The sequence below is a fragment of the Thermobia domestica genome, chromosome 1, assembly GCF_964235325.1.
Source record: "Thermobia domestica chromosome 1, izTheDome1.hap1.1, whole genome shotgun sequence".
Taxonomy (NCBI): Eukaryota; Metazoa; Arthropoda; class Insecta; order Zygentoma; family Lepismatidae; genus Thermobia; species Thermobia domestica.
This window is the reverse complement of record NC_137454.1, coordinates 320,449,487-320,473,515: the sequence shown is the minus strand read 5'-3', so window position 1 is coordinate 320,473,515 and position 24,029 is coordinate 320,449,487. Positions and strand designations below refer to the sequence as shown.

Here is a 24,029-nt window from a genome sequence, read left to right as displayed (position 1 = left end):
TTTCTATGGATGGCAACACTGAAAATTCTTCAGGTTCATATTTTCTGTTGTAGAATAACATTATCTATGACTGTGGTAAGTTGCATTTCATTATCTCCTTTCACTTATGAAAAACAAGCAAAGAAAGATGGTAAATTTTGTATTATTTATATGTCAGACTCTTAAGCCAGAGGCGCCAAATGGTGCAAACGTCTCTCCGGTGGTCACATCTGCCCCCCTCCTCCATGGTAGAAATAAGATAAGGTAAACCCATGCGCAGCCTCTCCGTTCGCGTGACGTCACCTTCGACACCAAATCATTGACTCTCCGAGCAAGATACTATTGTCGCACCCTCTCAGTTGACAGGTTGCTAGTTGTATTTCTATTGAAGACTTTTTACGTTTTCTTTGTTTTTAACATTTGGTTAGTTTGTTATACGCTATTGTGTATGACATTTTGTATGTGTAAATATTGTATTTTGTACTGTGCAACTCATTTCTATTTGTTACATTGACTCTAAAAGCTTTAACAATACCTTCATGCGTTGTGTATGGCTGTAAAATGAACACAATAGAAAAGATGGTGAAGAGAATGCCAAGTTCCATTCATTTCCAAAGCAGGAGGATTTAAGCAATTGTAAGAATTTTCACAAATGAATGAATATACTGTAGCTATACAGTAACACAATATTAACGTGTGTTACAAATTTCTAACTGGAATGAATTAGTATTTAAGAAACTTTTATACTTGGGGGTAGAGCGTAGCTCATTTGAAATTTGTAACACCGTGTATTTAGATAACTCAAAGATATATTTAACTAATCATCTAAGGATAAGAAATGAAATAATCAATTACTTTTGGATATTTTCGACATCACACCACAAGCTATTAGGACTCGAAATGGTCTTAATTATAGAAATTCTACCACATTGTAATGGCACAGAAACTTAACCATTATGGTTATCTAACATCGCAAATAGATGCAGTACTCACAGGTAGTTCAGCTCAGTTCAACTCCAAACGATGTCCTTCCACTCTCCAATCTTAATTCCAACTCCCCGAGTCTAGTCTCCGTCCTCAACCAGCACAACCCCTTTCCGGGATTCCGGCGCTTCCTGGTTGTGGCGAAGAGCTTAGCTCAGGTTCTTTCTGCAATCTCTTACTTCCTTATTTCTGTATAGGAAAACTTCCTATAATTGTGGTGTGATGCCGACGTTATCTGTTTTTATTTTTTCTAAGCAGTATGACTATAACTTCCTTGTTTTATAATAAACAACATAAATTAGACAAACACATGTAAGGATTTTGGGTACTTTACAATATGTTCTTTGCCACTACCACTTTACATAGTGCTTTTGGCATTAATTTGCTTATTATGTATATTTCTATAGAAAATATCAAGTCCTGACTGACTGATTGATCAACGCTCAACAGGGCATAAAAAAAGCATGTTTGGAAATGCAAAGGGGAAGGAGAGAAAGGAGTGGAAATTATTATCTTAAAATCTCCATATCCTGAAATCTTTAAATGTTAAAGACATGAAGTTTGGTATATGAACTTCTCATTTAAAACAATTTTACACATCTTTTAGCGTTTTATGATATTTGGCCTAGACGAGAAGAAAAAGAAGTGAGAATGAGAAAGGGGTGGGAATTACAATTAAGTAGTATAATAAGATGTCCATATCTCGGAATCTCTTAAGCTTAGAGACATGAAATTCGATATTTGGACTTCTCATTTTAAGTAATTAGATATATATGTAAGCGTTTTTTGATATTTGCCCTAGAAGGGAAGAAACCAGGGCGGTTATAATTGGACAGCCATATCTCGAAATCCCTTAATGTTATTGGCATAAAAATTGGTGTTTAGGTTTTTAATTTAAAATAATTAAATTTAAAACATTTAAATATATGTTTCTACCTTTCTGAATGTTTCCTTAGAAAAAAAGAAAACGGGGTTAGGGTTGTAATTAGTAAAATAAAATGTCCATTTCCCGAAATCCGGAAAAGAGTATAAACATTTTAATTAATTATGTATTTCAGCGTGTTTTGATATTACCGTTAAAAGAAAAAAAAGACGGAAATAAAATAGTTGCGGATTGCAATTGAAGCGATTAGAAGGTAAAGGTGGTAGATAACAAATTGTACAATCCTGGAAAATTGACTTTCACAACTATGTCCGTTAACGTACACCCTTCATTGTTTCCAGATCTCTTCACTGGGATGAGGACTCACTAAATGATGTGTTATGTGGCATGACTAACATATAACACGTGCATGAACCGTCAGAATTCAATGTTTCGAAAAATGTAATACCTTCATCCTAAGCGCTTCAATTGTTATAATAAGATAACCTTATCTCAAAATCCCTTAAGATTAGAGTTCTTAGGGATATGAGAAGTGATAGGCCGTGGGAAAAGCAAATGCAGGGGTCTGGGGGCAAAGTCCCCGGGTAACCGAAGGCTAGTTATTCAATAAAAAATCTGAATGAGCTAGACTTTATTTTTCTACATGCCGGTTTCTGGGTATTTGTTCGTGAAGCTCCAAGTTCATCACGTAAATTTAATGCATATGCGCTTATTTTCTAATATTCAGCAGTGGTTTATAAGAGAGTATTTTGGAATCTAAATCTATATTTAAATTCACGTGTTTTTTGCATCATTTATGTCAACTTTATTTGCTTTATCAGGTTAATAAAAGATAATTTATTCGAATATTTTCATAGCTGTGGCTTTTGTTATGCAATAATTTCAATCTTAAGCAACTCCCTTTAATATGTTACATGTTTCATCTTTTCTAATAATCCTATTATTTCTAAAATTATTTGTTTAGATCAAGCAGGGAAAAAGAAAGAAGTATTGTTTCTTTCATTTTGAAGAAGAATCAAAGTACATCAACATGCAGAAAAAATTGCTCTTGATAAGGAAATTGTCAAGATAGTTTAAAAAACTTTTTTTCCCCTTATATCAGAGGCATGGGTTTAAGCAACGACCATCCGGATTCCCTAGGATTTAAGCACAGACTAAGAGGATATATAATGAGAAAGCATTCTGCTGCTTTATTTACTCACGGTAAAAATGTCAAAGCTATCGAAGAATCTTTTACGCAGCAGGAAACAGTAAGATCTACATTAATTGAAGATATATACTTGAAAAATTCCGTACTGTATGATGAATTATGTACAACAGTGCAACTGTTGATGTATATTTTACCAGAAAATGAAAATGAAAACGAAGATCAAATATGTTCATTAAATAAGCATGACCTTGAAGAACAGTATTGAATGTATACCTGGGCGGGTAGGTTTCAAATTTAAAATCAAATATTTGTAATGTGCCATTACAGTCTAATGAGATTATGTTCTTAATAGGAGGGTGCCCGAAATTTTTTGCACCGACTGTACTTGATGTTTAACAAAAAAATTTCTGGCTGTTCATATAATTCGTAATTTTATTTGTTATTCTATTTCAAATTAACATGGAAAACTGTAAAAAATTCATTACGGATTATAGTTTTGGGAATCAATATCTTTATTTATATTTTAAATTAGTTATAAGTCTTGTATATGGATGTGTAAATGGATTATTACAATTCTTACGGTGTCAGTGCTATCCGAAAATATAGATCCACTATTGGACGGAACTTTCCAGATCAAATAACCAATCTAAAATTCGACAGAATTTTCAGGATCACCCTTCACCTCTCTTTTAGACACCTAGGTCCTTCTAAAATCTAGTTTAATCCAGATTTTACCAAATTTTATTCGTTTCAAAGCCCCACCGCCAAAATGCTTAGTTTTGATTGGCTGATAAACCCACGCTATGATATTAGGGCGCAATTATTCCATTCCATGCCTGAAAATTTTACTGACAACAGCCAGTCTCAGATCTTCCGGCGCCGAAAGGTAAAAAGGAGCTAGAAAAGCTGCAGTAAAAGGTAAAATAATATAATAGTTGAATAACTACCAAGCAGGAAGCTAAGGAGCCACAAATTTGCTAGACTTTCATAGTAAAAACCGGACTGAAGAACTAAAATAGGAAGCATAATTTAGTAACGCCATGTTGAGCAGATATAGTCAATAGTGGACAGGTTTGTGAAGTGCATCAGTTCGCGAGTTATTCTTAGGGATCCACAAATAGTTTCGGAAAGTGGTGTTTTCCCCTTAAAATACTTTATCCGTAAAATTATTCCTTTTCTAGTTACGTAAGACCTGCCCCACTACCGTTTGTGTTCGTGTATATAGTGGATGTGATTTCTTTTTGTATTTATTCATTCGTAACATGGCGGTATTTAATTTCTTTGTAGTTAAGATAGGTAGAATAATGCACGTGTAAATTTACAGTAAGGGCTCCTATCTGACTCCCAAATTGGGAGTACGGCTTCCAGCGGGATGAGTTGAACATTTAGTTTGTTTCCGGGTTCCTGCCCCTTCAGGGCAGGGGTCCTATTGTTAGCTAATACTTCGATATGTCCCCTCAGGGCATTGATTAAACAGGTTGAGTAAAGAATGTGATTTAGTAAATATAAGGGCCAGTTGGCCCTGTTCATTTCTTTCCTTTCGTTACCTTTCATAGAGCCGATTTAACATGGTAAAATATGAATGTTTTCTGTATATATTTATTAGTATAACATGTATTAATGTAGTGTGTAGTATGAATGTGGCATGTATGTGTTCGTAATGTAGAAACATGTTCTAGTAGTAGTAATTGTGGTAGTTAAGTGATGAAAGAGTGTGTGAGATAATTAAATATGGACAGTGTAGTATTTACTATGCGATAAATTCTTTATTATTCCGTCATTAAGTGAACTCATACACAATATTTAATAGTGAACTTAATATAGTATAATAATTCCGTGTACAAGGTCACATTCAGTTGTTCAAGGGTTGATTATTTTATATCGTCGCTAGCCCTAGTGTCAAAAGTCAGTACTAACCGCCATTCTTCTGTCGAGGTGCTTAGTGATTTAGATTTCATGAAATTGACCTTTCTTTCCGAAATAAAACCTAGAAGGTATAATTCACAGCCCATATGAATGTACAGTTAGGTCAAGTGACCCAAAATTAATATATTCTGAAAATTTCAACATTCTGCCTAGTCTAGAAATCGAAATATTTAAATAAATAAACAATACGTAAATTTTTAACAGAAGTCGGGCGATATGATGCTACTTCTTCGCTTTGGAATTATATTAGATGTTCATTTTTCTTCGTGGCTGCAGAAGTTCATTGTTGCTGCAGAATTTTATAAACATTAAACATTATCGCAGATAATTCTATTTTCAGTGAATATACGTAGGATTTTTTTTCTTCGTTCTTAATAAAGCTACCAGGTATTACGTAGTATTGTGTGTGTGGTGAAAGAGTCTTGGGTTCGAGTGAGGTTGTCGTGCGGTGATCGGAATGGGAAATGTTAGCAGTGATTATAGATTTTAAAGTGTTATGATGAAATGTGTATATAGGCTGGGCGTAGATAGAGGAAACAGGGTGTTTGTAGAATATAGCGTCGTGGCAAATGAAAAGAATGATGATATGAATATGATATGAATATTAATGTGAATATGAATATAAAGTATATGAATATTGTAGTAAATGAATATAAAATATAGGACACCCATATAGTTAAATATATAGTAGCCCAGTGAATACTTCGCCGTGTGTTGATATATAGATATTGAATAGATACGTGTAACTACAAACATCTCAGGTTCTGACCCCTGCACCTTGATATCACGCGGACAGGAGGGCGATATATAGTCGGACTATGGTAATACTTTGTAGTTTTATGTGTTATAGTAGTAATCAACCATAGGAATACCGTCTGATAGAATGGGTAGCATCATATAATCGCTGACTAGACATATTGAATAATCAATTATGAAAAGACAGTAGTAGTTATACAACAGGGCTGTAGTGAATCATATCTTCTGGTCGGTTTTAAAAATAGAATGTACCACTCCGTGAGATTTTTTTTTTTCTTCACGTTACCTACTCAGGCTAGCTTACAATGTTCATGGAGGCGACGGTTCGGACAGGGGTACAGAAGCAAAACAATTAATTATTGAAATTTATTATCCCGTACCCGGGCATCGACCTCTCCCCCCTTGAATATTTTCGTTTTCTTTTCTTAGTTTTCAAACTAGATAGTGATGGAAATTATTCGATGCCTCAGAATTTAGCGCATTCTGCGAAGGGGAGCTATCGGTGAAGTTTGGCAATAGAAATCACCGATCCAAAATTCAGTTTACTTAATTTTTTTTTATTATTTTGGCAAATCATTAGTTAGGGATATCTTAGCTATTACTTTTACTCTAGTTTCATTACTGTCCTAGAACCTTCTTAGTTCTTCTGACGGGTCGAATATTTTTTTTTTTTTTGTCTTACTTAGAGATTTCAAAATTAGGGACGCAGTTACCTGGTCCCTTCCCCCTCTCCTTTTATCCTGCTGGTTTGGGCCGGATACGGGGCTCGGATTTCAATCTTACAACCAAACTCTTGTGGGATTGGGATCTGATGGACACAGAACTTGCATCCTTGGCAGCAGGGCGCCCCCTTGAGTCTACGTATTTGAGTAGACCACCCTTTTGGCATATTAAGGATATTTTGGCTATGGATTTGTTGAGAGCGAAATTCGACTTCTATCTCTGTAGCGTTAGTTATTTCTCACTTAAGTCTTTGGCGCCCCTATTCTTCGTCTTCCTTCTTCTCTATCTCTCTCTCTGTCTTCATTTCTTCAAGTTTTTTTTTTTAAATTTTCAACCTTTCCCCCCCCCCCCCCCCCCCCCGATTTTGAACTTGTTGCTTACGATTTATTTAACGTACAATTCTGATCTGAAATTACCAGCTGAGACGTTGCAAGACACGATTCATGGATAAAGTAGATAGTGATTGGGTCCTCCATCACATTTTGACCTATCGCTGAAATGAACAAAGACTTAGTATTTGACGACACTTCGATTACGTTCTTTCACCGTCGTTCCTCTTAAGTTTTTTTTTTTTTTTTTTTTGTAATCCGTTGGTCACTTTCCTTTCTGTTTTGGTTTTCGATTACTTTGTAGTTAACCTGGGCCCAGAAATTGTACTTTGGTTTATCTAGTTATATCTTTAGAAATGCTCTGTGTTACGTGCCTGCCGCACAAAGTTTTTTTTTTTTTTTTTCATGATTTAAGCACGAACTGATTATATAAAAGTGAAAATTTATAGATGCGCGGTATCAGGTAGAAAAGCGATTTTCTTTTTCATATGTAATGTCGGAAGTCATTTGTTTTTGGACAATGTTTGCAACCTTGTAAAAATTTTATTATTGGGGTGATTAATTTAAATGTGTGCGCATTTATTGAATATAAATATATATATATATATAGAGAGAGAGAAATGAATACGTCGAAATGTATATGTACTTAGTATACGAATATGATTTTATAGTAAAAGTATGATATTAAAGGTATTATATGAATATATGTAAGAGCGCTCGTGTCTGTCCCCCTAAACGTGTGTTGGTTGCTATAGTTTACTAGTAAGTTCTCCGACGAATGTAAGAATGTAGATTTTGTTAAGAATACCGCCGTGCACTCAAGTAATTTTCCTTTTCTTTTGAATAAATGTAAATGATACCTTATGTAATTATGTAATGGCATGTATTGGAAAGTAACGGCAGGTCTAAACGTAACTCACATCATAACGCATATTATCCCTGAACTACCAACCTAAAACCATTGTGGAAAGTGCACCTTGAATCCTTCTCACCTTCATATGTATCCTGTGACTTGACCAGTTTTTTTTATCCTCAATTTGAACCTTTATACTTCGTACACCTGCGGGAGATCGTTTTTAAAAATCCGAATTATATACACATATATACGAAAGTGATCCTGAAGAAAGGTCTCATGACGTGTCCCTGTGTTAAATAAATAACTTAAAACTATTCAAATAATAAGTTTGGAAATGGATCGTCTAAGAGGAGAAACATCCTCTAGTGAAAGTTATTTTCTCAAAATCCCTAGATGGGTAAAGCGTCGTAATGTGCGATTGCAGACATAAACTGTTACGAGTTACAAACCAAATATAGACGATAAATGGTTTTTGTAAACCGATAGTTAGATATATATATAGATATATAAATGACCACAAACTAAGTCAAATGGAGCGAAATGTTTTGGACACTATGAGTAGTGAGTGATCTGTGATTTGAACGCTCAAAATCATTAATATTTTATTACCCGATGTGAGGTAGAGACTCATATAAGTTCTGATACACCAAAAAGTTTTTTTTTCTCTTTTCTTTCCTCTTTGTCAATTTTTTTTTCAAGTGAAATAAGTGTCTTTTTTGCGTATGTCGCAAATCATAATTTGTTTTAGCATGCCTAAGATATGATACATGTAAATATTTTTTTTTTTTCTCTTTCTATTTGTCAAGATGATTGGATATATAAAAAAAATTATTAAAATATAACACTATGTACTCTATTAATATATAACCAAGAACTTGTGCTTTTAAGATTTTCGTTGTAATTAATTTTTTCTTCTTTCCACTATGAATGTAATAAACTATTTGTATCTTTGTAGTTAGTTGGTTTCCTTTAAACATATATACACTGTCCTGAGTGAGTGAGCGTGTGAATGCCTGATAGATTTAATTTAAGTAATTTGTGTGATATCATTTGTCATATTAACATCTGTAATATATGTGTCATGTTTTGACATATGTGTTAAGGTAAATAACCTAGGTCATGAAGGACCGTCACTAACGGTTTAAATCGGCTCGAGGAGTGAAGCAAAAATAGCAGGATGAGCCTAAATACGACATCTTCCTTTCAGGAAGTTGAGACTTCGATTGATATGACACATAAATTTATATTGAGTTTATAAGTTTGATTTTTTTTTCTTGGCTGATTCATATGTGTGGTCGATCCTAGAGGACAAAGTTCAGATGCTGGATGGTTATCAATTACCGGTTGAAATAATATTACAAAGAATTAAATTTCACTTTTCTCATTTCCAGGTCTAGGTCTGGGCAACCCCATGATCGTGGTGCCTGGAGCTAGGTCTGGGTGGTATGAGGGAACATGTGTCTATTCCGAAGCATTCCAAAATTGATTAGTCGTTAATAACATTTAGAATGATTCATCTTTCAACGATTTTCTCGACTTCTTATTATATTTCCGGAATTATCCAGTACTCTGTTTCTTATTAAAATACCCTATTTCTTTTCTTTCTTCTTTACCTACCTCCTTCTTTTACCCTTCTACTTTCTTCTCTTTCTTTCCTATTTCTGAATGAAAGAAAACGGAGTCATGACAGAGTAGTCGCTATTTGCACGGTCAATAAGTTGTTTCGATGAGTTTTCTTCGGGAGTCCGATATGGAGTAATTAACGATAACAAGAAAGTTTATTGAAATTTACTGTATTGGAAAATAATCATGACTTCAATTAGTAGATGATGTTATCCTCGTTAATCCTCGTCAATCGTCCTCGTTAAAGAGAATTAATTTTAGCGACTCCTCTCCAGTACTTTGCATATTTTTCTTCGTTTACATATATATTTTTTTTTTTTTTTTACGTTTTCTTTCATATTCACAGCTCCCTGTCGAAGAACCTGTTGCAATGCAACTGGACAAAATTAATCTCAAAAAGAGGATTGACATTTCTAACAAAGGAACGTCAGGACGCAATCAAACTAGCTAACAAATATTTTCTTGAATATCTCCAAAAAGAATGAGAATTTATCTGGAAAGAAAAGGGGCATCATTAGAAAATTAACAGGTATCATCAAAAATGAATTTGATGATAAGTGTGAACCGAAAGTTTTAACATATTTTATCCGATTAGAATATGCATAAGAATAAATCAACTAAACAAGCAACTGAAAAACTCTTCCCTCGAAAGAATATTTTACAAGAAAATAAAGAAAGTGGTGAAGTGAGAGAATTAAGAGTTCAGTAAAAAAAAAAAAAGGTAAATGCAAGTAGGTTCGGCCTACTGGGGATACCACTTAAGGAAAATAAAGACAAGACGGACAAAACTTCTAACGTTGTGGGCAAAACTTGTCTCTATATACATAGATGAAAGTTAGATTCTTTTGGATATAATAAGAGTATATTGAAATACTTAATTTACCCTACTTTTCTTTTTATGTACATTTTTTTTAAAAATAAAATATATTCCCATGAGGGAATAAAATTCCAGTAATATAATATACATCTAAATCAGGAATAGCAAATAGACACCTTGAAGTCAGGAGAAAACAGTAATTTCACACTGAGATTCCAAAGAGAATATACGGGAGCAAGCAGACGACAGTGCGACTCCTTTTCCGAGCGTGTGCCGAAGGTGACGTCATTGCGCGAGTAGGACGCAAGCGCGTTCGCTGATGGACTTACCTTGTTTTATTTCTACCATGCTCTCCTCCCAGCTACCACCAGATATATTGTATTATACTGCCCCAAGAAATTTGGCGTTGTTACTGGGACCATACCCTAAAATCATCACTACTTTCAGTTGCTTTGATCAAAACACTGCCGCGTAGAAGCTTGCTATATATTGTATCGCACATACGTGTACGCTCAACATAGTCACTACCACTTTGTCCAATTCGTACAAATTTGAACTTCTACTTTCACTATATAACATTGAGTCTATTTCTGGTATATATATATATATATATATATATATATCGGGTGTTGCAAAATAAGTGTTACAACTCTTGGGAGGTGACTCCTGCTACTGAGACAAGAAAAAAAGTTCTCTTGAACTTTCGGCTATCGGACATAGTTTCGGATCTACAAGGTGCCGAAAGCATGGGAAAATGACTTTCGGACGCCAATAATTCGGAAACTATCCAACATAAAGAGGGCGGGTAAAAAAATCACTGAAGAAGTCATACCTGCTCTATTGAATTTTGTATGTTTCACAATCCTACCATGCACGCGCAAGGGATTCCCCAAAGGAACCTAGGGAGTCCCGGATAATCTACCAAATGAAACTTGGTCTAAATGGATATGAATTGATAGGCTTTCTGCCTGGTAACAATAATTCGTTTGTATTAAGTCGATATCTGGAACAAATACAAAATGGCGGACACCTTCATTCCCATTGTGTGTGGTTGCATAATCTCCAGGTACGGATGCTGGCCAACACAGACGTTCTGAGTATTAAGTGTAGCGAATTTGTACTCAAATGCTTTACAAAGACATCTGGAGTGTCGGTAGAGCATAACAGACGAAGCAGGGTGATTCACATGTGTGGAAACACTTAACGAAAAATGCCCAGAAATGCACTCATACTCAGTAAACGTGAGTTCAAAATTTCGGAAATGTAAGGATTAGCGTCAAGAACATGAAAGCCATTGCCAATTCACCAATAATATTCCTTCAAACCGATGCAATATGATGTGCACGGTTGCATACCAATAAGGATGCAACAACTGAATCCAAGTTGAAATTGTACGATCGGACTTACTAAGAAACTGGTTCAACTTAATGAATGTCACTAGTGGGATCGCATGATCAATATTGAAATGTGGCCAATGTGTGTGTTGATATCAACATATAGCTAATGGACAAATGTCAACATGTCCCACTACTGCTGGGACACCGTCCCACGTGCGAAAACTAGGAAAATAACGTTGTACACTCTGCTATTACATCTGTTGCACCTTTTGGTAGAACGTAAATAGAACACGATTGTATCAATGTCCCTTTTTGTTTGGGACATTGTCCCACAGTCGACAAATATGAAAAGAAATCTCTTAATGCAGGGTTCAAATTCTGATAGAGCGTGAAAATAACAAACTTGTATCATATCCCACGTCTTCTGGGACATATGACGTACTCGAAATATAGGAAAATATCTCCAGAAATTCGTATCTTACACACAGTGCACATGCCAAGGCAAAGACGAAACTGAACCCTTTTGGCACATTTAACACTACAGCTGGTATACCATACATATGGAAAATAAAACGACATGAGAAATAGGAATAAACGTCTTAAAGCTCTGATTGTTTACAATTGTGCAGTAGGAGTAACAAAATGAAACACACAAGTATGTCGGGAGGCTGTACAAGGGCGCTTGCCAAACAAAGTGGGTACTCCTCAAAGAAATTAATACAGAGAAAGTGAGGATCCTTCGAACCTCACGGCTAGAGCACTCGCTTTTGCTCGCGTGGTCGCAGTTTCCAATCCTACTGGGAACCCACGGCCTCAGATTCAATACCCGAGTAGTTATTTTCCTATTTTTCGCACGTAGGACGGTGTCCCAGCAGTAGTGGGACATGTTGACATTTGTCCATTAGCTACATGTTGATATCCACACACACATTGGCCACATTTCAATATCGATCATGCGATCCCACTAGTGACATTCATTTAGTTTACCCAGTTTCTTAGTGAGTCCGATCGCACAATTTCAACTTGGCCTTAGTTGTTGCATCCTTATTGGTATGCAACCGTGCACATCATATTGCATCAGTTTGAAGGAATATTATTGGTGAATTGGCAATGGCTTTCATGTTCTTGACGCTAATCCTTACATTTCCGACGCTTTGAACTCACGTTTACTGAGTATGAGTTCATTTCTGGGCATTTTTCGTCAAGTGTTTCCACACATGTGAATCACCCTGCTTCATCTGTTATGCTCTACCGACACTCCAGATGTCTTTGTAGAGCATTTGAGTACAAATTCGCTACACTTAATACTCAGAACTTCACTGTTGGCCAGCATTCGTACCTGGAGATTATGCAACCACACACAACGGGCATGAAGGTGTCCGCCATTTTGTATTTGTTCCAGATATCGACTTAATACAAACGAATTAATGCTACCTGGTAGAAAGCCTATCAATTCATATCCATTTAGACCAAGTTTCATTTGGTAGATTATCCGGGACTCCTTAGGTTCCTTTGGGGAATCCCTTGCGCGTGCATGGTAGGATTGTGAAACATACAAAATTCAATAGAGCAGGTATGACTTCTTCAGTGAATTTTTTACCCACCCTCTTTATGTTGGATAGTTTCCGAATTATTGGCGTCCGAAAGTCATTTTCCCACGCTTTCGGCACCTTGTAGATCCGAAACTATGTCCGATAGCAGAAAGTTCAAGAGAACATTTTTTCTTGTCTCAATGGCAGGAGTCACCTCCCAAGAGTTGTAACACTTATTTTGCAACACCCGATATATGTCCACGGTTATTTAATTTTTGAAAATATTCCCTCACGTTCAGTATTGCAGTTCGATATGAAGAAATGTAAGATATTATTATTTTATAGTTTTTGAATTTCATAGAAGAAGAATATCCTTTAAAATGGAATATTATTTTCTTTGTTTTATGTACGAGCTTTCCAGATAACACCATCTCCTTAATCAAATAATGTTTTTCATAGAATTGTTCATGTCAAGATCCCTAATTTTTAACAAGAATTGTTTTGAAGCTGTAAAAGTAGGACAAAATGGTCCGGCTAAATCCGGACGTCTAGCAAACCTATGATATATTGACATAACTCATATCATATTGAGATTATTACTATTATTGTTATTATAATTATTATTACATGTTTCTAATCTCATAAGATTTAGGGCAAAATTTTATCTAATAAGGTACACATTAGAAATCTAAGATAAACATTCTGCTGTTTTCAGAGATGGTACAGCAAAATTATGGGATTGTGGACAGTCTGCTTGCTTAGATACATTGATTGAATTAAACACTACAATTAATTGCTGCACCATCGGAATTGCCAATAATGACATTGCTCTTGGATCTCCGGAGTCACCACGAAGTAAGTATTGCACGTAAAAATAAATTCTATTTTAAATAAACCTACTACTTACTTAACAAAGGGCTTTTGTACTGCGTAAATGATAGCAAATTTTGAAAGCAGCTGCTTTCTTCTTCAGGATAATAGGAAAGCACGGTGACTCAGTGATAGAACACTCACGTCAAGGATGACGTGGGAGACCCGGGTTCGATTCCCGGCGGGAGCTCATGTGGTTCGGATTCCATGTTAACCGTCTCATATAGACTCGCTGCTGAAAGGGATATTAAACTCAAAATCAACTCAACTTACGTCAAGGGATTTCTGTTTTCATTTCCGGCCACATAAGTTTGAACAGCATCGTGTCTCCGAGTTTTGTCGGGTTCTCCCGTTTCCTTCCTCATTCTCATTCCATCAGTTTTTTTTTTTTTTTTTAAATCATCACTTATTTTCATTAACTCGTCTGTCTCCTTTTGCCTAACTGCCATAACCGTGGGTCGTAAAACTAGGAATATCATTTCATTTTTTTCAGACCAACAGGAAGATTGAGGTATCTGGTAATTTCTTCATTTATTTTTCTCAATGTTCTAGCAACCTCTAAACACAGAACGACTATTTGCACATATAAACGAGTAACTCACTACAACTTTAAACTGGAACTGTTACTTATATACTGATACATGTCATCATATAGATAAATTCTTCTTTATGTGCCTCTACTCTGAAGATTACTTCCCCATCTTGAATAACTAAAACACTTCACGTAAGATAATCTGAGACACTTACACTAAAATAGAAGCACAAAACCACAATAATTATAACACCACAAACGAAATCGTATCTAATTTTGATTCTCAGATGGCCAATACAGGTAGCGCATTGCTAGTTAAAGAAATACAGCATATCAACAGGAGAAATATCTTAATTGAAACACTGAAGCAAATGGCACTTATTATACAGAGTAGTTGGGACTTAAATTCAATAGTCTATGTCGTTTTGGCAGTAGCGACCTTTACTGTCTCCCGATCGAAGCTCTCCGTTTTCATTGTTTAATCAATACTCAGGTTTTGTTTTCGGACCGAACCAATGCGTATTCATCACTAATAATTAATGGTAGACTGAATTTCATGTTCCTAGACGAAAGTTTCGTTCCTTCATCTCTTTTAATGTTACTCAATGATTGCGTGATCAAATTATTTTTCGTAAATTCTTCTTAAATTCATCTTTTATTATTTCAAATGAATGTAATTCAAGCATCGTTCCATAATGAAGATGGCCACAGTTCATTTCCGATTATACATAATTTTAACCTTCGTTCTACAAGCGTTCCAGTCGTTTACACTGGTTGGATTTAAAATAGTTGTAACAAACATGTTACGCACCAAGGACTTCACTTACAGACATAGTAATTCTTCTATTTCTTAATGTAGTCAACATAGTTAATTGTCACGTTTATTTTTCGAAACTCATTGAAAACATTGTCGTCAGCATTGCCGTTTTAATTTGAATCGACCGCTCTAACACAAGGATAATCTACATACAGTGGAATGATTCCTACATACTCTTTCTTGTGATCAGGATGTTTCATTTGGCGATGCACCATACTCCTTCGTCAAATTACTGCCTTCAAGTACGTACATGTCAAGAGCCAAACTATATTTCCTTTAAAAATAAATATATTTTGCACAATTAACTTCAACATTCTTCCAACTATCTACTTGACACAAACATATTTTTTTAATCAAAAAATTACATGTTGAACATTATATCACATTTATTATTTATTTATGTATTTAAAATAGTGCTATTTTGGTTTAAATTAGAAAGAAAAGCACATTATATTTTCTAAATCTGTAATTCTATTGGTATGAGTTTGTGTAAACATCTTAAAACCGTGAGCGCATCAGTTCCGTGAGTAGAAGTTTCTGGTGACTTATTCAACGATAACAAAGGGGCAACAATAGATTTTCATCCACCTGCTTTAGTTCATGCCCTCGATTTTAAACAAAACAATACATTATTAAAATATTCAATTTCTTTATATGTATGCAATCGTGTTGAATTCAGACAAGAAGGCGATGACTTGTAATTATCACTTACCTGTTATATTTTCCGACTTACAAATTTTCGCAGGGAAAGTTCGACCGTTACCAAGGATGGAAAAGTAAACTATACGGTTCAAAAGAATTAAGTGTCGTAAAAACTTATCTAGACATTTGCGATGAAAAGAGGATTATGAATGTCAAGAAGAGGTAACTGCTAGGTTTTCTTCTACATACCAATGGTATTTTATTATTAACATTGACAAGAAAGAGCCGAGAAGTCATTGTGCAATAGATTTAACACATTATCCATACATCACATTGAAGAACACTTCAGGTTTTATAGAACATCGTTATGAAAAAGGATCCTTAATGTGTATATATCTATTGAAAAGTGCAAATAATCGCTTTGTACTTTTGTTATTATAAAAACTTACCAATGATCTTGTTTTGTCAAATGCAATGGCAAATCCTTGAGTATTGTCTAGTAAGAAATATTCCCAGTAAAATATGCAGAAGGAATAGTTCGTATTTTTATCAAATGACGGAGAGCGCATAACGTTATCGTATTAGTTTCGTTACATATCACGAACTTACGAGGACCACAGATTCCTGTGTCGTCAGAAATATTCAAAAACTTAATGGCAGCAACGATCCAAAGTGTGACCTTTCAGTCATAGTGATTCCTACAATCTATCTTATTTTGATTTTAGCCTTTGCTAGCATGATTGTATTGATTATTAAATATGAAAACATTAGGGAAAAAAAAAAAGCTCTTACAAAAATTATCTGATGTATCAGACTGCAGAGATAGTTCCAGCAGCTGGTAAAAGGCGTTAAAAGTCATTCCTTTTCAGTACTTTACCGAATAAAACGTCAGCTTACAGTGTTCGTGAGAAGCTTTCTTAATTTCGATACAGGAAACTAAATTCGCAATACCAACAGACATTAATAATTTGAACACAAGTCTGAAAATAACCACATATTTAATTTAAGATACAAACAGTAGGCATTTGCTGATCCAAAATCCGTTTGGACATCTAATTCAAATGTTTTCATGAATTTTTCTGTTTTCATTTTAGGTGAACGTGAAATCGGAACTGAAAATAAGATTCTTCTGGTAGGATGTGAAGATTCGTCGGTACACGGTATTGCTGTATATTCAAGAAGACGGTTGTTCAGTGTGAATGTCTCATCAGCAGTAAATTGTATAGCTTTGTTGTCTGTGGACTTTTTTATTGTTGGATGCCAAAATGGCCAAATATTCTTGTTCCGGGTGTACAGTCCAATGTCACCTGTGCGTTCATGGTCTGAATCAAACAGCCCAGTGTTAAGTATCTTACCGTATCGTGAGGGATTCTTTGCTGGAAGAACGGACGGTACATGTGTTTATTATAACATTGCTAGTGACAGTAGAATTCTGCTGACAGGCTCAGATTTTGATCCTGTATATCGTGTTGTAATGGATAACCATTACGTATACACTGCCTGTCGAGATGGAAACATACGGAAATATAAAATTGAAGACATGCGAACTTCATGAACTTCGAAATTATGTATTCGATGTACGTAATTAAAAAATAAATCCTGCATGTATAGGAGATAAAACTGTATGTAAATAATTTTACCGTACGTGGAGATCATTCTAGTAAGATAATAAATATCCTACTGCACTGGCAATATTCTATTTTTTTCTTATTTATTTAAGAGTATTGGATCTCTGGGCCATCTGGATTTTATTACATTGATTTACAAGAGGGAAGTATTCTCTTTTCTGCGAAATCAACTAGAGTTCTGCTGATGTTATTTTATTGATGTTCTCTTCAAATGTATTTTAATGTTTCTTTCTTTGTGATTTTTTTTTTTTTTTCACATTTAATGTTAATGTGTATATATATCTATTCAATAAGTTGTATGACTATCTCGATATAATATATTTAACGATGCCAGAAAATTTTATTGCCACGTTATATATCCCTTTCCTCACCTTACACGCGCGAGACCGATGCTAGATGCCCTGAAACACCCTAGGAAAGTCATCTAATGGGGTGTTGTTCAGCACCACAGTCCGCCGTCACATTCGCTTGAATCGATGCACATCCTCAAAACACCCCCCTTGAGGGCAGATTTGTGCTTAGGGGAAAGCATAAAGTCTAGTGGGGCCAAATCAGCCCAGTATTAAGTATCTTACCGTATCGTGAGGGATTCTTTGCTGGAAGAACTGACGGTATATGTGTTTATTATAACATTGTTAGTGACAATAGAATTCTGCTCACAGGCTCGGATTCAAACATTGTGATGATTCGTTTAGCCAAAAACTAGCACACAAGAAAACTGGTGATTTATTTTTGGTGTGTCAATTTGTAGCCAAAAGAAGGATCACAGTCCTTGAACATACACCATATTCACCTGATTTCATCCTCTCCCCTAAGCTCAAATGTGCCCTCAAATGGGAGCGTTTTGAGGATGTGTCATTGGTTGAAGCGAATGTGATAGCGGTGTTGAACAGTATTCCAGCGAACAACTTTCTAGGATGTTCCAGAACCTCTACAACCGCTCCAGCAAGTGTGTGACGCGTAAAGGGATGTATGTACCTAGGTAGAAAACTAACGCGGTAATAATTATTTTTGGCATCGTTAGATATATTATTTCGAGCTAGTCCCTGAACTTATTAAACAAACTGTGCAAAATTTCATGTAAGCAATGTTAATATGTAATGCAAATTTATTTTGACAAAGTAAGAAACATTTAGCCAAAGGAAGAAGTCCGTAGAACAGCATCATCGAAATTCCCAATCACTGGAGGGGGAAAAGAAAGAAAGAAAAAAAAAACACTATGGGGATGAAATCGATGGGCTACTATGAATATTGCACAGATATTAAACATCCTTAAATGACTTCTTTTAGAGTATGTTAAGATTTCTCGCCATGCTTACACCTATTTTTTTTTTTTTTTAATGTTAGTAGAAACTTAGACAATGAAGAATATCTAAAAGTTAAAAAAAGAGACAGGTAGTATATAAAAAAAATACTACTGTTTTTCTAGATCTTTTCTTATAGGCCACAAATGGAGAGTGCCGTTTATGACGTCATAATTGTTCGGTGTTCGAATTTATCAAGTTTATGAGAGGTTTTGAAAATATTTAGCTCATCTAATAACACTATCCCAACTTCGAGGTCATTTTTCTCATGATCTCATGGACGGATATAACTTACAACAGTTTCATTTGATTCTACGCCCTGAAAGTAGTAAGAAAAGCGCAATTACAAGTTGATCCAAGTTTGGGCAGTTTTATGATTGGCACGAGCAGTGGTTCAAATATGCCAACTTTGAGGTAATTCTTCTCGTAATCCCGTAAACATTTTTTTTTTTAACAATAGTTTCATTGCATTCCACATTCTCAAATTGATACCAAAAAACACAGTTAGAAATTTATTCAAGCGTAGGCACTTTTACCGTTGGCATTAGTGGTATTTCTTTAAACGTAAGATTTTAAGATAAAGTAAACCCACAATTTAACCGACTAATTGGAGTGAAAGGATTGGTTGCTTGGATTAGGGTTTAGTGTCCCTTTCATCACCGAGGCTATATGAGTCGTGGACTACAGTTTAACGTAAGCTCCCGCCGGGAGTATAACCGGTTCTCTTTCGCGCCGAAGGCGTGTACAATAATCATATAAACACGAGGGAGGTATTGGAGTAGAATGGTGTCCGTAAAACCGGCGAATTGTCTTATAAACAATAAAAAATATAGGATATTACACTTGAAATATGCTGTATAAATATTAAAAAAAAAATCTCAAGCTTCAGTTGCTTCCCCATTGAATGTTGTTGCGTAATAACGAAAGATCTAAATGGCCTCAAATGTTAGTAATAACCCAACGTTTCTAGTTTCTTTCTCTAATTACTTTTGCTACATTAGTCAAATTCTGTCCGTTAAATCCGAAGTTTATTGATACAAGGTCTGTTAAATCGATGGTTTGTTGTAATAATCGTAAAAATATAGGCGTTAGTTAATTGTAAAATAATTATTCACTGTATGACTTCAGTTTTTAAGTCGAAGGAACAAGAAATGATCTGTTGGGCATAAAAGTTTCATATATTTAGAAAAACAGAGAGGGTGAGATTAAGAACAATTTATCATTCTAATACTACACACTACAACATATGGACAGTTCTTTTCTGTTTTGACTCATAAGTCCACCTGTTTGCAATTTTTGGATGGGTTTGATTTGATTCTGAGTTTAGGTCTCTCATGCGGAAAGCGCATACGCTAAACGCTTAGCCACGAGGGAGCTGGATTGCTAAAAGGAGAAAATCTCTTACAAGTCTCGTATGTTTCCTCTATAATAACTAAATAAGTATGATCTATTGTATGGGGATGTCAATGAATATTTTGGATTAGGGAGTCATAGTGTACAGTATTCAATAGATACATTTTTTAACAGAATCAAGTTGCGTTTATTAACATTTGTACAGAAAGTTTGCCGATAATGTACTTTTAAAATCATTATTCGTTCTTATTTACTTAGACAACCAGATTGATCTCATTTGTAGACAATATATTGTAATAGGTGCTGACAATATGTCATACACTCGTACTAAAAATCTTATTACTTTAAGTAAATCGCGAGATAAAATGCAAATTGCATTTGAACTTATTTTTCTACTGTATATTACATGTTTGTAAATAATGCATCGTGAACCCAATGAACTTCACGAGGTATAACAAAAAAAAAAAAAAAAAACACTGAATTTATACTTCATAAGCAAAAGCAGTTGCAGTAAATCTGTTAATTTTATATTGGAGCACCATCTCTTCTGTTTGCATGAAGTTTAGATATGTCCGAGTTCGAAGTGAGCCGTCATTCTGCGAACAAGTGTAATTGTACTGTGTTGGAAAATGGCTAGTTAGAAAATACAACAAAGGATTAACATCATGTTTCATGTGAAACTTAAGCCGCCAACTGAAACATTCCGAAGGCTGACAGAGACATACGGTAATATTTATATGTCCAGAATACAGGTCTTCCACTTGCGTAAACGTTTCTTGGAGGGGAAGGAAAATATTGAAGACAAATTGTTCAGGCAGACCGCGGTCTTCATTTGAAAACATCAACAAAGTGCGCGAGGTGATCGGTAGTGACCGAAGATCGAGTATGCATGCAGTGGTTGAACTAGTGAACTTAGAGAAACTGTTCAGCGGATTATCACAAAGGAATTAAACAGGAAGATCTTTCGGAGGAACAAAGAGCGCCGTCGAGAATTGTATGTAGAATATTACAACCCATTTATTGAAATCTGTAATCACTCTTGACGAAATAAGTACATGTTTTACCTACGACCTGGAGACCAAGCAGTCGGACTTCGCGATAAAGTGCGTAGAAAAAGATCTTAACTGTTGGACCAGGATAGTGCATCGGCCCATAAGGCTCTCTCTCACACAATTTTTTGGCGCATGGAAACATTACTGACAGAATATCTCCTATTCTTCGGATCTTGCATCATGTGATTTTTGTTTTCTTTTCCCGAAAAAGTCTAGCCTCAAGTGAACACGTTCTGCCTCAGTCGAAGAAGTTAAATCGAAAACGACAAACCTTTTACGTGAGCTCAGAGGAAATTACTTTTAGCATTACTACTAACAGTAGCAGCATCGTATGCAAAAATGTGTGAATACCGCAAGCGACTACTTAAACGATATTATCACACCAGACAGTAATGCGGGTTGTACCAGAACTAACAAGCCCTGTATTTTGTTTGTGTGTGTGTGTGTGTCACACCTCATATAACTAGAGTGTAATGACAAATGCAGCTAGTTGAAAATGACTTGTCATGATGTTATGATGCTGTTAATATCTATGTAATAAAGATGATTTTGTAGAACTGATAACACAAGATAATCAGTCGCACATTTTCTTCTGAAAATTATTTTCTCATGTTCCAATGTCTAGACACGTTCTAAAGCGTTTATATTAGCAATGCTACCTATATTTATCACTATCTTGCCTCAGAACAAGCTGTAATGCCGAAGTTTCTACCTAACAATATTTTCATTGTTATAGTGTGTAAAATATAATTAAACATTCCTTACACTGTGATTAAAAGAATCTCATCCATTAAGTCTTCAAAATCTGTTCTTGACATATCTCAACAGTTCGCGGCTTCTTTCGTCAGTCAGACGTCGAAAAACATATGTCGGTTAGTAGACGTAACAACATTATCATCTTCCTCTAACACAAAATATTAAAACTGAAGGTAGTTCACAAAAAGTTGACCAGCAGTTTTCACAAGTTATTAAATATGACCATATAAACCAAATATGCTTGAAATGTGCCTCGTATGAATTGCTTCCAGACCCAAATTCTAGACAATTGATGCTCCTGTTTGACACCTCTGACAAGTAAAGGTCCATATGGTTGTCGCCCAAATCCGATGCAAACATATTTCGTTTGATTGAGCATGAAGAGAAATGAGGATCACCAAAATTTAAGCTGCTATGGACTATATGGAGCGGTGTTAGGGAAGAGAAAACTTTGAATGTCGCCGAAATGAAAGAAAGGCAGTAATGACGGTGAAACTGAGTATCTTGCAAAGAGTGAAAGTAAACAAATCAGAAGCAACATATCAACCATAAAAAAGATAGCAAGGATTATAAAAGACCATAAACAAGATTGCCATCTGGAACAGTGTTGTCAACTCAGTAGAATTTAGATGTCACAAATGGCACAATAAAGTGTCAATTCGGGCACCAAGAAAATCCATAAATAACACAAAAGACAATATGAAAAACTGATTACACGTGCGTAAGGAGAGTGAGCGATATTCGTGCATGAGGGTAGACAAATTGAGGAAAAGCATATAGAACAATACTCACCCATTGTAGTTTAGCTGCAGTTGACATGAAGGTCGGCAATAATGCGTGGTCAACACACAAACATTTCTTACGTGAGCACAGCAGATAAAAGGAAGCTTGTCATACGCGTCCCTGCTGCATTTCTCTGTAAGTTCTGTTTCGAAACAATATTCAGAAGGTGTTCGGAATGACCCGGCATGTTCATTGGAGTAGCTAAGTTTGAAGAACACAAAGCGCATCAAATCCTCGAATCACCTTGTGGAACACTGACAAGTAAACCTTACGTTTGGGTGAATCGAGTTGCTGACTGAGACACATATGAGAAAGTAGCACTAAACGTGGTCAGTATTTCAGTGAAGTTGTAGGTGCGAAGCTCCAGGGGTTTAGGAGATACAGCTACCAGAACATCACATGGAAGTACAGAATAGTCTTCATACAGTTGGAGGTAAAAGCTCTGTAAGACCTCTTGTAACGACAAAAGATGAATAACAAATATATGGGTACATATTAGGACTAGGGGGAAGTCATATAGTAAAGGTATACCTGACGGCGGCCGTCTTGAAATCCGCCATTTTGAATTACGGTTAAGTTTTTAAAATAAGAATAGGGTCATGTGATACATGATTTAAGGCGCAAATTTAATCAGAAGAACGATGGTGGCGTTAATTTTGATTTACGCGCAATTGGTAAAAATTTACAGGGAAATTAAATATTGTTGCAGCATATGTATGTCCTTTACCCCACCTTGTAAATTTTGTGTTAATGATAATAATTAAATAAAAAGCAGGTGGATAAATATTAGGTCTATGGTAAGAGTTGCCTTGATGGCGGCCATGTTCAAATCCGCCATTTTGAATCAGACAAAAGTTTTAAACAAAACGCATGACATTGACACCTTATCAATAGCAAATAAGGACTAATACATATGCTGCGACAATATTTAATTTCCCTGTAACTTTTTACCAATTGCACGTAAATCAAAATTAATGTCACCATTGTTCTTCTGATTAAATTTGCACCTTAAATCATGTATCACATGACCCTATTCCTATTTTAAAAACTTAACATTAATTCAAAATGGCAGATTTCAAGATGGCCGCCGTCAGGTATACCCTTACTATATGACTTCCCCCTAGTCCTAATATGTACCCATATATTTGTTATTCACCTTTTGTCGTTACAAGAGGTCTTACAGAGCTTTTACCTCCAACTGTATGAAGACTATTCTGTACTTCCATGTGATGTTCTGGTAGCTGTATCTCCTAAGCCCCTGGAGCTTCGCACCTACAACTTCATTGAAATACTGACCACATTTAGTACTACTTTCTCATATGTGTCTCAGTCAGCAACTCGATTCACCCAAACGTAAGGTTTACTTGTGAGAAGGAATAAGTGACTGAAAACGAAGA

At 35.4% G+C, this 24,029-nt stretch overlaps 1 protein-coding gene across 1 annotated transcript in view; it reads left to right on the top strand.

Moving 5' to 3' along the window:
• Nucleotides 1–19,136, top strand: part of LOC145662785 (proteasomal ATPase-associated factor 1-like) — a 49,847-nt gene extending 30,711 nt beyond the window's left edge. Inside the window, exons 6-7 of the mRNA XM_081728664.1 lie at nucleotides 13,611–13,750; nucleotides 16,851–19,136. Of these exons, the coding sequence (XP_081584790.1) occupies nucleotides 13,611–13,750; nucleotides 16,851–17,311 (601 nt within the window). The 3' untranslated portion in view covers nucleotides 17,312–19,136. The remainder of the gene's footprint in view (nucleotides 1–13,610; nucleotides 13,751–16,850) is intronic.
• Nucleotides 19,137–24,029: the final 4,893 nt, after the last annotated feature.